The 21919-nt window shown below is 49.5% G+C and overlaps 8 protein-coding genes and 4 non-coding genes across 12 annotated transcripts; 5 read left to right on the top strand and 7 right to left on the bottom strand.

The window, feature by feature from the left end:
- Positions 1–827: 827 nt before the first annotated feature.
- On the bottom strand, positions 828–2735 carry YALI1_A13596g (uncharacterized protein; the record flags this gene model as incomplete). Its single annotated transcript, XM_500041.3, has 1 exon — positions 828–2735. One exon carries the CDS (start codon positions 2733–2735, stop codon positions 828–830), a length of 1908 nt encoding a protein of 635 aa, XP_500041.1.
- Positions 2736–2775: 40 nt separating this feature from the next.
- YALI1_A13593g (uncharacterized protein) lies at positions 2776–3044 on the bottom strand (the record flags this gene model as incomplete). Its single annotated transcript, XM_068281768.1, has 2 exons — positions 2776–2885; positions 2933–3044. The coding sequence occupies 2 exons, from the start codon at positions 3042–3044 to the stop codon at positions 2776–2778; spliced, it is 222 nt and encodes a 73-aa protein (XP_068137869.1).
- Positions 3045–3146: 102 nt separating this feature from the next.
- Positions 3147–3479, top strand: YALI1_A13591g (uncharacterized protein; the record flags this gene model as incomplete). The annotated part of the gene is made up of 2 exons (XM_068281767.1): positions 3147–3229; positions 3305–3479. 2 exons carry the CDS (start codon positions 3147–3149, stop codon positions 3477–3479), a joined length of 258 nt encoding a protein of 85 aa, XP_068137868.1.
- A 1092-nt stretch (positions 3480–4571) lies between these two features.
- On the bottom strand, positions 4572–5760 carry YALI1_A13566g (mitochondrial 37S ribosomal protein mS45; the record flags this gene model as incomplete). The annotated part of the gene is made up of 2 exons (XM_500040.3): positions 4572–5090; positions 5260–5760. The coding sequence occupies 2 exons, from the start codon at positions 5758–5760 to the stop codon at positions 4572–4574; spliced, it is 1020 nt and encodes a 339-aa protein (XP_500040.1).
- Positions 5761–6864: 1104 nt separating this feature from the next.
- On the top strand, positions 6865–10608 carry YALI1_A13555g (uncharacterized protein; the record flags this gene model as incomplete). Its single annotated transcript, XM_500039.3, has 1 exon — positions 6865–10608. The coding sequence occupies one exon, from the start codon at positions 6865–6867 to the stop codon at positions 10606–10608; it is 3744 nt and encodes a 1247-aa protein (XP_500039.3).
- Positions 10609–11544: 936 nt separating this feature from the next.
- Positions 11545–12060, top strand: YALI1_A13508g (uncharacterized protein; the record flags this gene model as incomplete). Its single annotated transcript, XM_500038.3, has 1 exon — positions 11545–12060. One exon carries the CDS (start codon positions 11545–11547, stop codon positions 12058–12060), a length of 516 nt encoding a protein of 171 aa, XP_500038.3.
- Positions 12061–12581: 521 nt separating this feature from the next.
- Positions 12582–12669, top strand: YALI1_A13498r. The gene has a single exon. It is a non-coding gene; the product is annotated as a tRNA-Asp (tRNA).
- Positions 12670–12673: 4 nt separating this feature from the next.
- Positions 12674–12792, top strand: YALI1_A13497r. Its single transcript, XR_002432063.3, has one exon. It is a non-coding gene; the product is annotated as a 5S ribosomal RNA (ribosomal RNA).
- A 483-nt stretch (positions 12793–13275) lies between these two features.
- YALI1_A13490r lies at positions 13276–13368 on the bottom strand. The gene has a single exon. It is a non-coding gene; the product is annotated as a tRNA-Ile (tRNA).
- Positions 13369–15253: 1885 nt separating this feature from the next.
- Positions 15254–16948, bottom strand: YALI1_A13454g (uncharacterized protein; the record flags this gene model as incomplete). The annotated part of the gene is made up of 1 exon (XM_500037.3): positions 15254–16948. The coding sequence occupies one exon, from the start codon at positions 16946–16948 to the stop codon at positions 15254–15256; it is 1695 nt and encodes a 564-aa protein (XP_500037.1).
- Positions 16949–19085: 2137 nt separating this feature from the next.
- YALI1_A13432r lies at positions 19086–19176 on the bottom strand. The gene has a single exon. It is a non-coding gene; the product is annotated as a tRNA-Ile (tRNA).
- Positions 19177–19660: 484 nt separating this feature from the next.
- YALI1_A13412g (uncharacterized protein) lies at positions 19661–21172 on the bottom strand (the record flags this gene model as incomplete). Its single annotated transcript, XM_500036.3, has 1 exon — positions 19661–21172. The coding sequence occupies one exon, from the start codon at positions 21170–21172 to the stop codon at positions 19661–19663; it is 1512 nt and encodes a 503-aa protein (XP_500036.1).
- Between the last annotated feature and the right edge of the window lie 747 nt (positions 21173–21919).

The raw sequence follows: 21919 nt of genomic DNA, 5'->3' as shown, positions 1-21919 counted from the left end.
GATTTGAGGATGATTTGCTAGTTTTCTGGTTTTTGGTTTCCTGGCTGGTTGAGTTGACTGTAGATCTCCCCTACCCACTCATTTACAACCTACAAGAGTACTAATAGACAAGCTGGTCGCAAGAGATGGTCACAAGAAGATTACAAGAAGATCACAAGAAGATCACAAGAAGATCACAAGAAGATCACAAGAAGATGGTCGAGAGAACACTACTCACGTGGTCTCACTTTCAACCAGGTTTTAGTACAATGTTCAGTATGTACTGTTGGATTCACTACTGTGTGTACTTCTGTCTCAATCGTCAGTTGACCAAGTTTTCTGGTTCAGTCTGCTGTAAGCCAGACATTTTGCAAGACATCAACTTCGGCGAAAACATCGACTTGACCGCAATTCCAGACCCCCGATTCCCTTCCATCGCCTTCATCACCAATCCTGCAGTACATACCCCAGAGTTCACGCTCATGTCTAACTCATACCCTTGGAAGAACCTTGGTGGTTTGGATCGAGACTATAAGAGTTGAAGGAGGCGCCAACTGGGTAGAACAAACACTGATACCCAAAGATACGCTTGATATTGCCGTGACGACATGGAATGTCGGTAGATGTTGCTGAGATTCCGTTGAATATACGTCGCAGATACGGAGATACGGAGATACATCGACTTACCCTTCGAGATACTACAAGATGGTGACGAAGGGAAATCGAAGATATCAACCACCGACGATTCAACCACCGACGATTCTACTGAAAACCCTCTGAGACCACCGATGACACCCTACTGACACCACTTTCTAAATCTTTTCTATTGACATGTCCTATTAACGCTACTACAAAGTAGGAAGAGTTTCGAGCTTGAGACAGTCGGATCTCTCACCCTGAGACCCACCAACAAACGAACAATATGTCTCCTGAAGACACTGCTTACCACAGCCCTTCTGGGTGTAGGGTGACTTTCGGTAGTAATGGTCGTAATAGAGCTGGTTCTGGGCAGGATTCTCAATGATACCCTTGGCGGCTCGGTGCCAGAAGGTGGCATTGAGAGGGGCGTTATCGGGCCAGGTGTTATTGGGGTCATAGGCGTCACGGGCCGAGTATTCCCAGATCCAGGTCATCTGCTTGGGGGTCTGGGGCTCGTACACCTTGTAAGTGAAGTTACCGAGGGTCTCGTTCTTGTACTTGTTGATGTTATACTCGTACGTTTCGTTGAGGGGCGAGTAGTAGTTCTTGGAGTTCATGATCTCGAACGTCTTGGTGTCCACCTCGTAGTATCTCCACGCGGGGTTGTACGTGTCGATGGGGGTCACGGACTGGGTGATCCAGCCCACGGAGATGGCCGAGTCCTCGGTCCACTTGTTGTTTTCCTCGTAGAAGACGTTGAACTGGTCGGCATGGGTGTGTCCGAAGAAGTTGGCGGCAATCACGTGGGGGGAGAACCGTCGGATCACCTGTCGGAAGACCTCGGTGGTCCACGGAACCGCAGCCATTTCCTGGGAAGGCACATGGGCCATGATCCACGCCTTTTGGCCCTGTCGCTCGCACTGCAGAAGCTCGCCGACCAGCCACTTGAAGGTGCCGGACAGATCGGGCTGGGAAATGTTCCAGAAGTTGTAGTAGTTATCGCCGTACCAAAAGTTGGAGTCGATGGAGATTACCCGCAGACCTCGCTTGGTGGTGACAGCAAAAGAGCCGTAAGTGTGCTCGGCCTGGGCCTCGGTGGTCTCGTTGATCCAGCCAAAGTCCTTCCATAGCTTGGCGGACAGCTCGGCGTTCCAGGAAAAGTCCCCGGCAAAACCGGACGAGTTCTGGGCCAGCTGAGAGTACGGGTAAGAGTCGTGGTTGCCAAAGGTGGGATACATGGGAATGTCGCCAAGGTACTTCTTCATGAGATAGTACACCTCCTCCTCGGACTGGTAGGTGTGTGCAAACGACAGCCAGTCCTGGAGATCGTGAGAGACCATGTCGCCGGTGAAGATGCCAAATTCAAAGTCTCGGGCGTGGGCCAGAGCGCCCACAGACTTCATGGAGTCTTCGACCAGAGTATCGGGGGCGTCGCAGTGGTACGATCCGAGTTTCTGGGCGGGCTGAACAGTGTGGTTGAGACCAGCTCTGATGGCCTTCTTGTTCTTGGACTCCACGGTGCAGCACATGTAGGCGTCGCACCAGGCCTCCTGGCCGGGGAGATATCGCAGATCGAGATGGAAGTCGGACAGGTGGACCACGTTGAAGGTCTCGTTGTAGGAGGACTCGATCTTGGGAGGGTTTGTGGGCTTCTCGGGCCACCATGACGAGAGATCGGGTGCGGGAACAGGAGCGGCGTCGCAGGTGTTGTCGGCGTGCCAGTAGCACAGGTTCTGGCCGTCCAGGCCAAAGGCGTCCATCAGAGTGAAGACCTGCGACAGGTGCTTGCCGGGGTTGCCCTTGGTGATGTCGGTTCCCTGCCAGGTGTCGCAGTCGTCCTGCCACTTGTAGAAGTTGCACAGCTTGACCAGCAAGTTAGGGGTCACGGTGGGGGCCTTGAGAGTGATGTACTTGCCGAGATTGATGCCCTGCTGGCACTTTGTGCAGTTGGAGGCCGAGGTATTGAAGATTTTCTGGGCTTCGGTGAAGCCCCACTCCAGCAGAGCGTCGTTGCCAAGGTTGGGTACCTCAATGTGGTGAGACGACGAGTTGTCGGCTCGCTTGGCCAGCCCGGCGGCAGCCAGCAGTCCCGTGGAGATTTCAAGGAGATTGACCATTGTGCTTGTTGTTCACCGGGGGAGGGAGATTGAAGCGACATTATATGTCCTCTGCCCTGTTTCGCTTAGCTTGCGAGCACGTTTCTGTGACGCTCGTGGCATTGGTCTGACCGACTGATACGGCCAAACATTGGAGACTAGGTTCCCAATCTGCCTGGGCGTTCAGGACAAGGTTCCGTCGAGCTAATTAAGGCTACCAATTCTTATCGTCGATGCCAATGCATGTGCCAAGTGCGATTGTGTATGCCGTTTCTTGGCATTTGACGGCCGTGTTTTGTGACGTCTCTCCGGGTACGTCTCAATGGACATTGTTTCGGACTCCGCTCAATGGCTCCATTGAAGACGATGTGCTTGTCTCAGCACTAATCTGGGCTTAGAGTTGCACGTGGGTGGAGGCTCCGGGGAAATTTAATGATCGTCACCCCAAGACTGTCCGATCGTCCCCTCAAAGGGCACTATTGCAGACACATGCTGCAGTCAGATAGGATTTCGAGGTGAGAGTTGGATTGTCTTGGGTGTGGAGTGGGCTTAGATAGGAGATGAGTCGGTGTTCAGGGGGAGTTGGTGAGGAGACGAGTTGGTGAGGAGACCCTGAGTGTTGCCTATCTAATGTTCATCACAGCCACAATCGACTCGTTGCACCAGATCGCCTCTCCGAAAACTGTGGAACCAAAGTACTGCGGTCATCGAGCACATCTATTATCGGAACATTGTTATATGATCGTCGACTCTGTTTCCACTTAGGTTGAGTGAATTGGGCAATACGCAATACAACATTAGTCGCAATTTCTTTTGGGTGAGACTAGTGGCATTGGACGTATCCATTGAACGGCAGGTGAGCGCGCGGTCGGGGCGAGATCGGTGGTGAGGCTGTCCACTGAACTGTGTGTGGGCGATCAGACACCAAAGCAGCCGTGAGAATGTCGATGTTCTTTCGGCAATGGCGCTTCGATTGTCACCTTCAGTGCCACATGAGTGTCCAGAAGTGAGGATAGATTGTCTAGAAGTGAGGATAGATACTGGTGGAAGGAGAGGAGTGTCAGACGTTGTTTGTGCGCCGTATTTAACAGACTCTTTGTATTATATCGGTAGGTCTCGTCACCAGTACGTAAACATCAGAGTAAACATCTCCAGTGACTGTCGATGAAGCGACTAGACGAGTTGTGTGTACTGACGCCGGAGTTCGTCTACCAGGCTGGAAAGTCGCAGATCTCTTAGTCACATATTTCTTCTATAGTTCTGTATCATTGAATGAACAACTATTGATGTTCTTTAGTCCTTGATCTCAACCGTCTTCATTATCGTCTCGGAATAGATGTCTTAGGCTGAGAGTTGGTCATATGAAACTGCTCGGCGTGATACGTGGGCAAATACTGGGCAGAGATGACCAATAGTAAGTCCGTAGTCTTACAAAAGATTCTCGAGAGATTCATCCGGATCCCGCGCCTCTGTCCTCTCCCTGTCTCACTTCTTCCCCGTGCTCAATGACTCTGAAAACGTCAACGGTAGTGTTGGGTCACCACAAACGATGGTCACTTGACGTTCATGGTATCAATCGAAAGCTCTTGTTCTGCTGGTTCCAACCACCTGCTTTTTGGAGGTTCATCGGTGCTCAATCTGATATTACATGGTTCTCAGGCTACACCGAATGTACTACCTACCTACAGTGCTCACCGTGATACCTGTACAGTCTCAGTGATACCTTTCTTGCACTGTAGAACACCAGCTCTCGCTCACAGTGTCCGTCACTCGGTTCGACCCGCAAGCTACGTCCAATACAATCCGACGACCACCTATCATAACATGTACATTTTGTCTTTCGACCACTATTTACAATTAAACGGCCCAGTGACGGTTGCCCAGTCGGTCGTACACCACCCGTCTGTCCTTCTTTCGGTCGTCTCTGTAGGCGCCGTATCGGTGGCCCACCTTGCCGACCTGAGCCTTCTTGAATCGGAAAATGACTCCGTCGGGCTTGGACTCGGACTTCTTGACCACGTCGAAAATCTGGCCCTTGGCCTTGGCCTTCTCGAACTCAATCTCCGCCTTTTCAGAATGGTCGGCCACCACGTGCTGAAGCTTCTCCAGCACGTCGGCGGCAGGAGCCAGATCCAGCAGCTTGGCGGACTCCACAGGACCAAAGGGCTCGGACTCGGCCAGAGTCATGAACCGCGAGCCTCGGGTGGCCGAGGGCACCGGCACTTCGGACAAGTTCTGCTGGCCCTGCTCCTTGTTGAAGTAGACCCGCTTCTCCCGCTTGTCGTCCTCCTCCTTGAAGGTGTAGTTGACTCTCAGACGAGGCAGCATCTCCACGATGGACGACGAGAACTTGCTGAGATCTTTCTTGTATTTGGGCTGTGTTAGGGAAAGAACTGGGTGATCCTGGTTGCAATCACACTCATGAGGCTTTTCAGAAAACAAAAATTTCTAACCATTTGGGTTGTCTTCAAGACTAATCGAATTTTTTTTTGAAGTTCATCATAATGCCATCTTGTGGCGCTGGTTCGGGGTGTCTCATACTCACATCACACTTGAAGGTCTGTCGAACCTGGTTGAGCTTCAACAGAGCTCGCAATCGAACGAGCTGAATGCCGTACTTGACAGAAACGTCCTCCAGAGACATGGAGTTGACCGTCACATCCTTGATAATGTGTTCTCGCACGCTCTCGGGGATCACTGTGTTGGTTCGGGTGTATGGGTTGTCGGGGAAGGGCACCAGCGGATCCTCTCTAGAGGGCGCTGCCACGGTCAGGTCCTCCCGGTTGGGGTTACCGGCGTCCTCTCGGGGCCGGATGTAGTTGGGCACATGGTGCTGAGATGGGTAAAAGTACTTGTTGCTGATGGCGTCGCCCTTGATGTTGCGCTTACCGAACCAGTCCTCGTACTGCAGACGGAGCAGAGTCTTGCCCTGGATCAGTTTCTGAGGGAACCGAGTTTTTCCTCGCATGTGGTGCGCCACTCGCGTCCGGTAGAACCGCACGCCTCCCAGTCGGCTGGGAAAGCCGGTAGCAACGGGGTTGAACATTGTGGTGGTGGAGTAGTGAGAAGTGTGAAATTTGCACACTTAAAATTTGATTTGGGAGTCACGTGCGAACAGAAACTTGGACGCGGCGGGGAGGTGATTGATTAGGGTTTGGAGCGGCCTGAGGGGGTTTTTCGGCGGGTTGAGACGATTGGCAAGGTCGTTTTTGTGGAATAATCGCTCGAAGAGCTGTTTTGTTGTCTTTCAGGAGATCTCTAAGAGTTCAAGCTGACAAACTCTAAATGTGTTTATGTAAGCGGAAGTTTATTGGGTCTGCGGGATAATGGGGTTGATTTCACATGATTTGGGCGGATTTGGGCAGACTTGATGACTAAGGTGGGAGGTGTTTGGTCACGTGTTTGATAATATTCGTTTCAAATCTGCGTTTTTGGGATCCTCTTGTTCTCTTGTGCTGTCTAAATGGGGGTTGTATTGGAAGATTAGCGGAAGTATTGCGGGTCAAGATTATGAGTGTTTCAGACAGACAGAGATATAGGGGCGATATAAGTTACAAGTGACTTAAATTGACGGCTTACTTCATTCTTACGAAATACCCACTTTTCTCGTCGTTCTAGCGACACTATTGACAGAGATAGAGACGTCCCATGTACTACATATGGTCAACTAAAACGCAGATGTTTCCCAAGTGGACTTCCAAGTAGACACTTCAACTTTGGCTGCAGTAAGTACAAGTACCAAAAGTTGCCAATTCAAGGAAGTGTCAACTGAAAAGTACACATTAGTTCAATTTGTGCCCTAAAAAACCCATCTATCTATTTATTTATTCTATATCTCCAATGAAACCCCGTTTTACCAACATTGTCCACTGAAGTCCGTAGACTCACTTAACACCATACAAGCAAGTACAACCATAAGTACAACCACACCACGAGTAAAAGACATATCCGACTCTCCTACAAACCACCATGACACCCAGACAACTCCAACAACTCAATTGATCCAAAAAAAACCCCCCACAATCAGCCCTCCTACACCCTCCTACTCCCTCATATCTTGCTACCATCTACCCTAACCCCTACAGCAAAGTGTATCAGTCTGCCGAGATGGACTAGACCGCCTTAACAACGTCACAAGGCAAACAACGTCATGAGCGATACGATTGGCGACATTCTGAACACGTTGCGGGGAAAGACCGCAACCATCATGGCCTCGGCCGACTCAGATTTCGAATACGATCCGAATCGGTCCAGTGAGTGGTCGTCTACGCCCCCCACCCACCAACAGACTCAGGACGAGCTGACGCACACCTTTCTGACGCCCAAGCCGGAGCTGTCACGGGGCTGGCTCAAGTACATCAATGAGGATTTCCACGTGGACAAGCTGGTGGAGTTTGCGCCCGCGCTGTACGGTCTTCCTGAGGCCACAGTGCGTACAGATGTGCAGTTTGATCGTCTGGGCATTGATGGTCACATTACGGGCTACAAAGAGTGCACGGTGAGCGGCGGCGATCTCAACAACAAAAATAGTATGTCTGTGAACCGTGCGGCCGGTTCCAAGCTCGATTTTGTGCGGGGACGGTCTGGTTTCATGCCGTTTGCGCCCGGCGGAGTGGATCTGGCCGAGAAGCAGGAACAGGGCCAATTGTTACACAGAGACAGCCACGGACTATTTGATGTGGCGCCTGGGTTTGAGCGAGGACTTGATATTGTTGGATCTGTGGCTGAAGCCGATTCTGAGCTGGGAGCACTTGCCAAGGACGAGCGGGACGAGGAAAGCACCACTGGTGCCCAGGGAGCCGATTCGGGCTTGGTTGGCGAGCTCAGCGAGCAGGTGAGCAACCTCGATCTGGCTGGAGATGGCGACAAGCACTCGATCGACGATTTGCTCCCCAACGATATCACTTTTGGGCGAGCTCAAACTTCTTTCAACACCACTCAAAAGACCAAGGACTGGGCCCATGTGGTCAATGTGAACAAGGAGATCACCAACTTCCATGAACTCGTTCCTCAAATGGCTCGAGAGTTCCCCTTTGAGCTCGATACGTTCCAGAAGGAGGCGGTTTACCATCTCGAGCAGGGCGACTCTGTGTTCGTGGCTGCCCATACGTCTGCCGGTAAGACCGTTATCGCCGAGTACGCCATTGCCATGGCTCAGCGCAACATGACCAAGGCCATCTATACGTCTCCCATCAAGGCTCTTTCCAACCAAAAGTTCCGAGACTTCAAGCACACCTTTGACGACGTTGGTATTCTGACCGGAGATGTCCAGATCAACCCCGAGGCTTCTTCTTTGATTATGACGACGGAGATTCTGCGATCCATGCTCTACAGAGGTGCCGATCTCATTCGAGATGTCGAATTCGTCATTTTCGATGAGGTTCATTACGTCAACGACGCAGATCGAGGAGTTGTGTGGGAAGAGGTCATTATCATGCTTCCTGAGCACGTCAAGTTCATTCTGCTGTCTGCCACTGTCCCCAACACGTTCGAGTTTGCCAACTGGGTCGGTCGAACCAAGCAAAAGGATATTTACGTGATCAGCACTCCCAAGCGACCGGTTCCTCTGGTCAATTATTTGTGGTGCAAGAACCAGATGATTGAGGTCGTGGACGAGAAGAAGCGGTTTTTGATTGGAGGATACAACAAGGCCAAGGAGATTATGAGCGGCAACAGCAACACTGCTGCAGCAGGTCGAGGTGGTGCAGCAGGAGGAGCCGGAAGAGGAGGAGCCGCAGGCCGAGGAGGAGCTGCAGGCCGAGGAGGAAACAATGCGCGGGGAGGCCGAGGTGGCCGTGGAGGAGCGCGAGGAGGAAGCAGTCAGATCACCCCCAAACAACAAAAGTCGGCGACTATGCCTTCCAAGTCCGACTTTGTCCAAATGGTCAACAAGCTGCATACACTCAATCTCCATCCCATGTGTGTTTTCGTCTTCTCTCGAAAAATGTGCGAGCAGTTTGCTGGGTATCTTCAGGGCCTGGACTTTTGCAACCAGAAGGAAAAGTCTGAGATTCACATGTTCTTTGACAAGGCTGTGACTCGGCTCTCGCAGGACGACAGAAATCTGCCTCAAATTCTGCAGATGCGGGAGTATTTGTCGCGAGGTATTGCTGTGCATCATGCTGGCCTTCTTCCCATTGTGAAGGAGGTCGTTGAGATTTTATTTGCTCGATCGCTGGTTCGAGTTCTGTTTGCGACGGAGACGTTTGCCATGGGTCTTAACCTGCCCACTCGAACTGTTGTGTTTGCCGGCACTCGAAAGCACGACGGAACCACCTTCCGAACACTTCTTCCTGGAGAGTACACTCAGATGGCTGGTCGTGCTGGTCGACGAGGTCTCGATAAGACTGGAACCGTCATTATCATGGTTCCCGGCGAGGTTGCTCCTCTGGACCAACTCAAGGAGATGATGTTGGGCCAGCCTACACGTCTCAAGTCGCAGTTCCGACTTACATACAACATGATTCTGAACTTGCTGCGAATCGAGGCTTTGAAGGTCGAGGAGATGATCAAGCGGTCTTTCTCCGAGAACGCTAACCAGCTGCTTCTTCCCGAGCACGAAGCCTCGGTCAAGTCCAATGAGACGCTCTTGTCCAAGCTTGAAAAGGTGCCTTATCCCGACTGTGATCCGTATATGGCAGATGTGTTGCGAATCGGTCTCGCTGCTCGGGAGTGTCAAAAGTACATCATGACGCAGGGTCCCAAGATTGCCAACATGCGGGATATTTTCAAGGTTGGTAGAGTCGTTATTTTCGATCTTGCCGATGGGTCCAGTCGTCGAATCGGATTCATCTCTCGTCCTGTGATTGGCGAGTCTGCTTCAATCCTCGCCTTCCCCTGTGCTGGCTCTTCCACTACTCTTCCTCTTTTCCCCCAGCAGCCTGGTTACTGTCGACTCATTTTGCAGCCTCTGATCCCCTCGTCTGGAAAGTTGGAGATGTATGCTGTCAAGATCCCTGATCTGGTGTTTATTACCAAGTACATCATTAACAACGTGCGTGATGTTGCTCGGTACGACAAGCAGGCTGTCGACGATGCGTTCCAGAACATCAACAAGATCTGCCGACGGTCTGGAGGTGTGGCCGAGTGTTCTTGGGACCGGCTGAAGGAACTGGAGTTGCAGCAAAAGTGCCAGGAGAAGATTCATCTAGAGATTGAGTTCTCGCAAATCCCCTGCGTCAAAAACCTGCCCGCCAACTTCCTCAAATCGTTCAAGCAGGAGTACGAGGAGTACGAGATCCGCAAGAAGATTTCCGATCTGCGACAGACTCTGAGTGACCAGAACCTGGAGCTGCTTCCTGACTACGAGCAGCGAGTCCAGGTGCTCAAGGACCTCAACTACGTTGACGACAAGAACATTGTGCTTCTCAAGGGCCGAGTGGCATGTGAAATCAACTCTGGTTTTGAGCTGTTCATTTCCGAGCTTGTTCTCGACAACTTTTTGGGCGATTACGAGCCCGAAGAGATTGTCGCCTTGTTGTCTGCCTTTGTTTACGAAGGATCCAAGGATGTGGAGGAGCCCATCACAGTGACTCCTCGTCTAGACAAGGGTCGAGAACGAATCAAGCAGCTGGTGGGCCACGTGACAGACGTGCTGGAGCACCGACAGGTGATTATGACGTCTGATGAGCAGCAGTTTTTGGAACGCGGTCGCTTCGGACTCATTGAGGTTGTCTACGAGTGGGCTCGGGGCATGACTTTTGAGGCCATTTCCGAACTTACCAGTGTCCAGGAGGGAATCATTGTGCGGGTCATTTCTCGGCTGGATGAGGTGTGTCGAGAGGTGCGGAATGCCGCCCGAATTATTGGAGACGCTACTCTTCAGGACAAGATGGAGACTGCCCAGGAGCGAATCAAGCGAGACATTATTTTCTGTGCTTCTTTGTATCTTTAATTAGTACATGAATGAAATGATTGATGACGGTTATAGAGGTAACTGGTTTTGACGGACTATGATGTGTAGCACAATACTTGGTATGTTGTAGAACTGTTTCTCGAGACTGTATCTCACTTATGAGCGTCGATCATGTCCAAGGCACGATGTAGCTAGTTCAACGAACGGGAATCTTTTGCACAATACGGTACTGTACTAAAAGAGGAAGCAATAACTCTGAATCATCAATTGCTACTTGCAATTTAGTCCACGTACTTGTACAAGTTTTAGGATGTTATATCCCTGACCGACATTCTACTGACGTCTTCACATTCATGACGTCTGGTGGATAGCAAGTGTGCACTGGAACACAAGAGCTGAAGAGCTGTAATTAATACAGAGAGTTGAAATTGACACAAGGAGCTGTAATTAACACCATATCACCTTGGACAAATCTCATGACACATGTCTTACACCCCATATTTTGGCTGGCATCACAGTACGTACAGTACTGTACAAGACGCCGCTATTTATAACTAAGTTTCTTGACAGTGGATGTGGGATTTGAGACTCGTGTCTGAGGTGGTTTTGGAGGAGATATGGGAAAAAGGACTTGATTCCTCGGATTAAAGGGTGATTAAAATCTGATTCCAACAATAATCTCAGCTACAGCTCAACTAAATCAATCGACAATGTTCCCCCAACAGCTCATCCCACATGCATGAATTATGCCTGCTAAATATAACCGAAACTCAACTGCAAACGGCGTTTCTGGACTATCTGGGTCTGTAGGGTGTGTACGTATGGACACTCGGTAGGATCTATTTCGAGAAGATTGTCAGACCTCCTGACCACTTGACTCTGTTCTATTTTGAGAAGTCTCCGCAAGTGCTATATAAGTGCCCCTAGGTTTCTCATAGTTCTGTATCAACTACAACATCCACATTAACAACAACAATGCTCTCCAACACTGTCGCCCTTATTACCGCCGCCACTGCTGCGTTGGCTGCTCCCGTCGCCAACCAGGAGCGAACTGAACACCCTACCTACTCTCTCCACGCCATCTTGCCCGGCCAGGGAGCTTCTGGCATGAAGCCTCTCCAAGTCCGTGGTAACGATGTGGTCTACGGACTGGAGCAGGGCTACTCCTACTTCAAGGTAGAGGATGTTGGAAACGCCCTGGCCAACGTCATTTCTGAGGGACAGGGACCTCGACAACTCTTTGCCAACGTGGAGACAGGAAAGCTGGACGTGAAAGACGGCCCTGCCCCTCCTCTTGAGGGCAACAGCGGAGGCTGGGCTTACAACGGAGATCAGACTGTCAAGGAGCTTTCTTCGTACGGAACCAACCAGTTTTACTCCTGCGACTCCAAGACAGACCCTCTTCACGGAGGACAGGTGGTCTACGTCTTCAACGGAGGCTATGCCTGTCCGGATCCTATCAAGTTCACCATTGCGGCGACCCTGCAGTAAGCAGGTTGAGTTTTCTCCACGCTCGACGTTGTCACCATCGTGTCCGTTTTAATTATGCCATTCCTAGTATCTCAACTGCGAGAAGTGCAGTTCTATTCTTTAGTTTCTAGACCGTCCGGACAGTTTTTTTTTACCGTCCGGGCAGTAATATATGATCGTTCATTCGGAATATTGTAGAGAGAGAGAGAGAGAGAAAGAAAATGAAATAAGTCAGTACTTGTAGCACAACTATCAACTCTTTCATAGCTTCAGTTCAGGGTCTTCATACATTCTTCCCGAGGCAGTACATACTTGTGTGCTCCTGTACACTCTCCATAGTTATTATCCACTCCAAAAACACCTCAAAAATCATTCTACTTAATAATATCTTCATAAATGAACTGAAATATCTTCTACAGGCTCAACAAAATACAAAAAACCCTCGCCCTTAGCTCGTAAATGTCTTTTCCCCTATACCTTTACGGGTTTGATTAGTAATCAGTAATTTGAGTGACTAACACAAAATTCCATTTTTTTCACAATCCGCAATAGTTTAGTGGCTAGAATTTCCGCCTGTCAGAACTTGTGTTCAGCACGCGGGGGACCGGAGTTCAATTCTCCGTTGCGGAGTGTTGGTTACGGCCATATCCTGGTGAAAATACGGCTTCCCGTTCGATCAGCCATAGTCAAGCACCAGAGAGCCCAGTTAGTATTGTAGTGGGAGACCATACGAGAATCCTGGGTGCTGTAATCTTTTTCGCAGTCGAGTAGCGGACGAGTTTTGTCATCTTTTTACGCTGTTTATCATCCTGCCTTTAAACCCATCAACCGATACTTTAGGGTGAGATTAGGCTTAAGTAATTACTTTAGTTAGGCTTTGAATATCTCAAGTAGTTAGTCGGTGTTCGAATGGATCAGAAAACATGTCAATGTGTGGGTAAATTACCATTTTTGGAAGTTTTACCACTTGAAAACTAGTCTGACTAATCTTCTTGGATCTCGTTTGTCCAATGCATCGTTTTTTTCCGTGTATTTATGGGTTATTCACGCCTGATTGTGGGAGTATGTTCCTACTTGTAGCTAATATACAGACAAAAAAGTGATAAGGAGAATACCAGTGGGTCACAAACGGACAAGTGGCTGTTACAATCAAGTCTCAAAACGTCTCAAAAAGATATTGCATCTCCTCCATCACCACCAAGCCTCCAAAATATCAACAGCATTTCCCAAAAAGAATGGTCCCTAGCAGGATCGAACTGCTGATCTTCGCGTTGCAAAGAGGCTAATTTCTTATTAGCACGACGCCTTAACCAACTGGGCCAAGGGACCGCTTTTGACACCAAAAATAGCAGGTTTCATAGATTCTAGAATTATTGAAAAGTGCCGCGATTTTTGGAAATCAAGGTAAATAGATACGAGGTGACATTTATTATCGCCTCTTAGGTCTTTTCACTGTTTTTGGAACTCTGACATCGGTTTTTTTAGGTCTCTCCGAGCTCAGAGTACTACAAGTAGATGGCTACGGGGCAGGTGGACAGTGATCTCAGTTGTATTGTTGAAGCCAGCAAGAGGCACCAGGACATTTAGTAGTCATACAACTCTCTAAATCCCTGTAAAGACTTTTTTTTTTTCTCGCAGGAACAGTACATACTACATACTGGGGTCAGAAGGACGTCTACGAGTATCTCCTCAGCTCCTGGAAGAAGTATTAAAAGCAGCTTTCGACTCATACAGAGTCCGGTGATTGTATCTACAAATGTGTCTTGAACATTCAATAGTCAACAACTTTGCCGACCAAATTCTGCCAGTTGTTGCGTCTGATATACCAAATGATTACATCTTGCACAATGGAGTCACCAAGTCGAGGATCAAGGGTTCAGTCAAAGTTCCATAAAGTCGATGATCACCGAAACTGATGATTTTCACAGGTATTCCACAAATAACTTCTAACCAAACTCCTCCCCTTACTGGTATTCCATCTCTTTCCTTACTCAGTCTAGTCTTTAGCGTGGTCAAAAAAACGCCTGTGGTAGCAAACGAGGCGTGACAGTATGTGCAGATGTAATTGTGTTGATTGGACATGACTTGACTGGTTTTCAGGTAGTACTTTTAGCTGGAAAATTCTCGTAACAGACACTCCTTTAGTACTTTCAGAGATGACGGCCGGACTAATGATTCGCGGTCACCGGATGGGGAGTATAAGGAATGACAGCAAGTCTAGAGATATAGAGAGAGCTGATAAAGGTTGATAAGGATTGTATTATTTGTTTCCCCCTTTTTTTTTGTCTTATTGAGTAAAATATTCGTACACAGCTGTCCCAATAGTACCCCACGTCCAAAAGTCAGTCGACACACTTCATTCAATAGGAAAGGCTTCCAAAATGAATTTTGGGCACGTGATTGGAGATGAATTTTTGACGCAAGAGGAATCACGTGAGACTAAACCGACGACCTTCCCCTATACCGCTTCAGATTGTAAAAATGGACTTTTGTATACTGTCTACAACCCAGATATGGCATGCTCTGAAGACTTTACTCCCCATTAATGTGGTCGACACGAGGGCACACTATAGGAACAGCTGATTCAAAATTTTGTTTGTAGAACATTTATCATGATTAATTTTTACGTAACAACTAGTGAGTCCAGTCATAATGCTTCGTCACTATCCTCTCCATCCTGGATAGCTCCATCTATCTTCCTGGGTCTGATACCATGAGAACATTTAACAATCAGACAAGCAGAACATAAGTACGAGTATGTGCTGTACTTGTATTACGCCGTCCTCTACTTATCTTCGAATTCATGGACTGTGTCAACTTTTCGTTGTTCAATCAATCCTTATGTAGATTTGTTTCGACCACCAGTTAGACGGTCTAGTTCCACCTACAGATCGATCTTTGCATGTTCCAGCAGTGAGTATGGTTCGGAGTCAGCATTTTGAGGATGGCTTCTCAAAACTGTCATTGCCGATTCTCTATAGCATCCAATAGCCACGTACATACAAGAGACCGTCGTAGAAACTCGTAGATGTGTCATTGATCGCTTGAATCGTCTCGCTCGTAACATCTCGCTCTCCTAGCACTACGCCCACAGCCACCAAACAACTTCTCAGGTTTCTCAGTCATTCACTGTAAATACTTTTAATTACATTATCGTTTGCTCGTTCGCATGCTTGCTCGTTCGCCATGCTCACTTGCTCGCTATCTCAGCTCTCTACTGCTTATGAGCAGAGTGAGACTTGACGTATCGTCCGGAAGGATCCTCGGCACATCCCCAGTCGGCCTTGGGGATCCATCGCATGACGGTGGTGGCGGCGGCGGGCTGGGGGAACAGCTCGTCGAACATGCATCGGTACCAGTAGGCCTCCTTGGTCTTGGGAACGTCAGCACCCCAGTGAGGCTTGGGGTTCTTGAGCTGCTCGTCGGTGATGGTGTTCTCGGCGGCATCCTTGAGACCGTCGATCCACGAGTAGCCAACTCCGTCGGAAAACTGCTCCTTCTGTCGCCACAGAATCTCGTCGGGCAGGTAGGGCTCAGCGCCGGGCTCGTCGGAGGTATCAAAGGCCTTTCGGATGGAGTACTTCTCAATGTGGTCCTTGTCGATGATCTTGTCCTTAGGATCAATGTTCATGGCAACCTCCAGGAACTGCTTGTCCAGGAAGGGCACTCGGGCCTCCAGTCCCCAGGCCATGGTGGACTTGTTGGCTCGCAGACAGTCGGCGTAGTGCAGGTTCTTGACTCGCTGCACACACTCGGTGTGGAAGGCCTCGGGAGAGGGAGCAGCGCCAAAGTACAAGTAGCCGCCAAAGACCTCATCGGATCCCTCACCGGACAGAACCATCTTGACTCCTCCGGCCTTGATCTTTCGAGAAAGCAGGTACATGGGGGTGGAGGCTCGGATGGTGGTCACGTCAAAGGTCTCCAGGTGATAGATGACGTCTCGAAGAGCGTCCAGACCCTCCTGGACAGTGAAGGTGTACTCGTGATGGATGGTGCCAATGAACTCGGCACACTTCTGGGCGGCAAGCAGATCGGGAGCGCCGGGCAGACCGACGGAGAAGGAGTGCAGTCGCGAGCCGGAAGAGTTGGTCAGGTGGCCCTGCTCGTCGACACCGGCAAGATCCTGGTTGACGGTCTTCTCGGGAGCAGCTCGTCGGGTCTCTCGGGCAGCGATGGAGGCAATCAGAGAAGAATCGAGACCGCCGGAAAGCAGAACACCGTAGGGAACCTCGGACATGAGTCGCTTTCGAACAGCAGCCTCCAGAGCCTCTCGGAGCTCCTTGTAGTCAACTCGCTTGGTGGGGATCTTGGATCCGTCCCACCAGGAGGGCTCAAAGTATCGGGTGATCTTGTCGGTGTCGGAGTCGTAGACGTGGCCGGGGGGGAAGGCCTTGATCTCGTCACAGTCGTCCACCAGACACTTGAGCTCGCTGGCAAACCACACAGTCTGGGGGTTCTTGTAAGATCGGCCCATGTACAGGGTGGTGATTCCAATGGGGTCTCGGGCGGCGATAATTCGGTCCTTGTTGGAGTCGTACAGAACAAAGGCAAACATTCCGTCGAGCTTCTTGGGGGCGTCGATGCCGTACTTCTCGTACAGAGGAATGATGGGCTCACAGTCCGAGTGGGTCTTGAACTTGTAGTCGGGGAACTCCTTTCGCAGGATTCGGTGGTTGTAGATCTCTCCGTTCACTCCCAGAACAATCGACTCGTCAGGCGAGGTGATGGGCTGGGCTCCGGTGTCCAGACCCACAATGGCCAGTCGCTCGTGGCAAATGATGGTGTTGTTCTTGGAGCAGTTTCCCGACCAGTCGGGGCCCCGGTGTCGGATTCGCTTGGACAGCTGCAGCGCATGTGTCTTGTACTCGGCCACGTCGGGCAGTTTGTAGGCGGCGAAAATTCCACACATGTTGTCGGCGTTTCGCTCTTGTTGCTCTGTGGATCAAAGAAGACTCTTTTTATCTTGCAGTGTGACTAAATGGTGGGCCGCCAAAAAAAATAGGCTTTTTGGGGGGGTGAAAATTGACAAAGCTAAAACGGGTCGGTGAAAAACCCTATGCGCTACCCAACACAAATCCCGTCCACCGCCAGTGATTGGCCCGGTGCGGCTTTTTTCGGTGGCGGTGGCGGCGCCAGGAGGTCGCTACGGCAACGGTCGTCCGATTTTTCGTCTTTTCCCGCGACCTTGAGCGCCACAAACGCCCCTTTTAGAGCGGGTGTTGGACTGCAACCCACGCCCATTTTAAGCACCAAAATTTCAACGCCAAGCCTCGAAAATCCCGAACGTTCCGGGCGCAGACAAAACACAGCGTCACGTGATCTGCAGAAGGAGAATGTCCAGCCACTGGGTGCGTTTCAGGTGCGATTCGGCCAGTAGACGGGAGGTGTAAGTGCGAGGTGTGTTGACGTGACTGGTTGTTATCAGGTACAGTTCAATAAGGTGAGTCATGGAGATTGAGTGTAGACAAGCATGACGAGGCTGGTTTTGGGTTCTTAACGGTTGAGGGGATGCGAGCAGAGAGCCGCTATTGTAGTTGTAGTTGTACTCGCACCACTAGTGTACTACAACATTACTGGTTCCAAGATGCTGCCAGTACACCTGCGTCCATTCACACCGATCCGGGGAACTGTGCGTGTTTGAAGGCCGAAAATACGCTTGCGTGTCGAATGGGTCCGAAATGACTCATTGGCATGTTCGACGTCTTGTTTTGTCTTGTTCTGTCTGGTTTTGTCTTGTTTATGTCAACATGTCACCATATCCGCCTACTGACGTCGACCCAACGCAGGTCAATAGCCGATAAGAGTGAGTCAGAGATAAAGAACGCGCGCGCCAAAGACATGCTATCGGTGAGATAGTGTCAATGTGGGGAGTACAGTAGCATAAATTGGAGTTTGGATAGTCAAGTAGAAGAGCACACTAGTATGTAGTCGATTAGACATGATATTCTCGGAGATATATGTGGTGTGGTCCAGGAGGAGGTGATTTGGTTTGTTTATGGTAGATGAGCAATACATTCCTGTAGATTGTATTCTCACAGACGATGCCGATATATTGGTGGAATATGGAGGCTTGTTCCAAGTAAGTTAGTTGAGTATTTATGGATATCAGTTGGGTTATAGTTGAGTGTCTGTTTTCTATAGATAGATAGTAAACAGACGGATTTCCATAAGAACCACGTCGGGAGGGAACTGTTTGTGTGGATAATTGTTTGAAATACCAATTCTAACAAACTAGAACTTCTTTCTTCTTCTTCTGCCAAGTGTTGCATGTGTTGAAGAGTACTTTGTTCGGATCTCAATGCTGCCCGTGGATGAAAGATTTAGGAGTATTGAAGCGTTCACAGATCAGGTTATTTGAAGACAGTTTGAGACTGTCAAATTGCTTGATCCAACTAGAGGGTTTCTGATTGAATCGGATCTGGATGAGTTCAAAGAAGTCTACACCCACATAGTACCTGCCTGAAACAACAGTCGAATCCTGACACAAATACATACATAACGGCAACTGAACTGTTCAAAATGACAATTTATACACCCTCATATTGTTATTACACAATTCCCGTGTCAAAATCCCCCCCAAAAGTCGCCCAATGACCATCCGGAGTTAAACGGAGTTAAACGGAGTTAAACAAAAGTTTCCGGAGACTCCTCTGTGGCATTGTGAGCAGCTACTTTTGATTCAAATTGAGATGTAACCAATGAAAAAGCCCTTGTGACATCTTCTGCAGACTTCACAAAGCCGTTCTCGTCGGTGGATCGGTTGGTTTCATTGCTTCCATGTCCGCCGTGATCCGAGTCACCAGTGGACCATTCAAACACGCAGAAACCATCATTAAAAGACGGAATAGTCCTTGATAGACACGTTCATACCCTTATAAAGACACAACTTTTACATATCAACTCAACGGTTCTGCAACCATACACTTGACCACCGCAGGTGTGCACAGTATGTACTGTACTTGTATAGTTACAGTACATACTGTACTCATATCTCTGTCTTGATGAAAAAAAACAAAACAAAAAAAACATCCGCCACACTCGTGACATGGTCCCTAGCAGGATCGAACTGCTGATCTTCGCGTTGCAAAGCTGCCATTCTTATTAGCACGACGCCTTAACCAACTGGGCCAAGGGACCGTGTGTTTTGCCAAGGGCGGAGATGTGGATTCGAGGTCGGAACTGGCGAAAAAGTGGGCCAAAAAAAAAGAGGCAAAAAGTAGAAAAAGATAGCGTGCGAAGCAACGGAGAGGCTCCCCATTAGACTGAGCCAGTCCTGTAGTAATTTGAAGACTTTGAAACCTTCAATATTCATCAAGAGATGTTTGTTCAACTGTTAGGCTGAGTCCATAATGTTGGATATGACTGTATAGAAGATTGTTGAATAGACCGTCACAAGCATTTACTCTCTGAGTCAACATGTGCAGACACCTACGGTAGACGTAATGGCAGAAACAGATACAACCACCGCTACAATTTCCCCATCATTTGCTAGCGTAAAGTCCATTTGTATTTCTGTCATTTTACCAGATATAGACACCAGCATTGTCTGTTATTCGCGTCTATGCCATGTATCGACTTGGGATTGCTCAAGCATTATTCATTATTAGATATCACTGTATTACTACTTGGTCTCGTCTTCATCATCTTCATCTTCATTGTTGTCGTCCTCCTCTTCATTCTCGTAATCAACCTGCAACTCATGACAGATATCAAAACACTCCGCTAACAAAGCATTGACCATTCCCTGACCCTCGGGAATGGAGTTTCCCTGCATGAACTTGCCATCCACTCGCTGGTTATCAATGGATCGCAGCTTGAGCTGGTATGGATAAAGTTCTCGGACCGAAGAAATTCCGCCCAAACGCTTTATGTCGAGCAGGAACCGCCGCATGGTCTTGAGCTGGTTGTGTAGTGGCGTCAGAGCCTCGGAAATAGGCTCCGACGACTCTAGCAGCTTGTAGATGAGGGCGTAGCATCGTCGCAGCAGGTAAAGCAGAATCGACTGCCCGGCCAGCTTAGTGGGCGATCCCTCCTTATCCAATGAGTCCTTCTTATCGTTCTTGTCCTTATCGTCAACAGACAGGTTGTTCACCGAGTCAGCCAAATCGCAGGTTGTGCAGTCCTTGTCCTTCTCGGGCACAAATAAACCGCCCACCCGTCGCTCATCGATCGCCTGCAGCTTCTTCTGGTAGCCGTAGAGATCGGTTTCTCGCATTGTCCATCTGTGGGTGATGGTAAGACCCTCAAGAGTGGTCTTGAGGTGCAGCAGCTCCGAGTAGACAGGCAGAAGAGAAGGATCGACTCGATTCGTCTCGGCCTCAAAGTCCTTGATGAGCTCGAAACAGTCGTCAATCTGGCCCGCCAACAAACCAGCAGACTTGTCGACAAGCTTCTCTCCCGACGAGGTGATGAACTCGTTTTTCTCGCCCGTCAGATGCGTCTTCTCAATATTCTGTAGTTGCTTGAGAAGCGGCTGCAGCTCGGTGGCCACAGATCGCTTTCCGTCCTTGGCGTCAGGCGTAGAGGCCACGCTCATGATCTCCCGTCGGATTGTATAAACCTTTTGCAGCAGCACGCCGACCTCTGGAATCACGTGGTTGTAGGCCTCCTCCACCTCCTTGAGGCCCTCCATGCACACCTTAAGCTCTCGTTCAATCAGAGCGATCACCTCCGGGTTCTCTTCACTTTGCTGCTTGAGAATCGCCTGGATCTCGTCTAGCCGCGCCCGAACAGGCTCGTAGTCGTTGCCCGTGTAAATTTGCGACTCCTTGAGATGACTCAGAAGTCGTCGAACTGTCGAAAGAGAGGCGTACGTCGCGGCCGCACTCTTGTTGTGTCCAATGGTCAGAAACGACAGCGAAAGCAGTTGGAAAACGTCGTCCAATACGACATCCACCCGGTTGTACTCGTCCTCCAAGCTGGGATCCGACCGAATCTGGTTCAGCAGAGAAACCTCCTCCACCACCTGGTTGTAGATTCGAGAAATATCTTCCTGCTTGAGATAGGTCTGTCGGTCGAGCTTGAGCGCGGTCAACTGGTCCCGGAGAGCCACCAGCTTGCTCAGCATCTCCTTCTCGTTGGCGGGGACCGTGTCGTCCTTGTGTGTGTTTTGCTCGTTGAATAATAGCGACATTGTTGCGGTGATAACAAGTGGTGTGGGGGTTGCTCAACACGATACTTGAAGTAGGTGGCTGCATGCACTGAGTTACAGCTTCAGCTTAGTAAAGATGCATAACCGTGTCTGGAGATTATGCCATATAGACGGGAGACGTTTTATTTATTTATTATGGGGATCCACTCACGTGAGCAAAAATCCTTGCCTCCTCCCCCATCACTTGATTAGTAATCCAACCGCTCACTTCCAAGCCGCCCCGTCGTTATCTGAGGCTGAGCTGAGGCTTTTCTGTTGTGATCAGCAAAAAGTTACGACAGCCTGAACTATGGGAATTATTTACAACTGCTGGAGGCATATACAGTATATATCAAGCGAAGGGACGCGGGGGAGTGGGGGGGGGATAACGTGACCGGGAAATAAGAGCGCGTGCCACGGTGTCACGTGATTGAAAATGGGGGAGGGTCGTTTCCGATCGCAATGTCAACACTTGTTTCTGCTTGTCGTACAACCAACTACCCTGTTCCCATATATGGAAGCAATAGAGGCGTCTCGGTAACCAATGTGGTTACCCTAACCCGATCGCTGTGAACAGTAATCTAACTGCATCACGTGGGCGGGGAGGGCAGGGGTTGTGTTTGTGGTGGACTTGTATATATGGGCGAGTTGTTTCCGTCGACTTTGGGTGTTGGGGTGTCTTTTTCTGAGACTTGACGGAGACTACATTACTTGTAGATGGTCCACCTTATCTACCATCTGTCAAATATT

Source organism: Yarrowia lipolytica, chromosome 1A (genome assembly GCF_001761485.1).
Source record: "Yarrowia lipolytica chromosome 1A, complete sequence".
Lineage (NCBI taxonomy): Eukaryota > Fungi > Ascomycota > Dipodascomycetes > Dipodascales > Yarrowia > Yarrowia lipolytica.
This window is presented reverse-complemented; position numbering and strand designations above follow the sequence as displayed.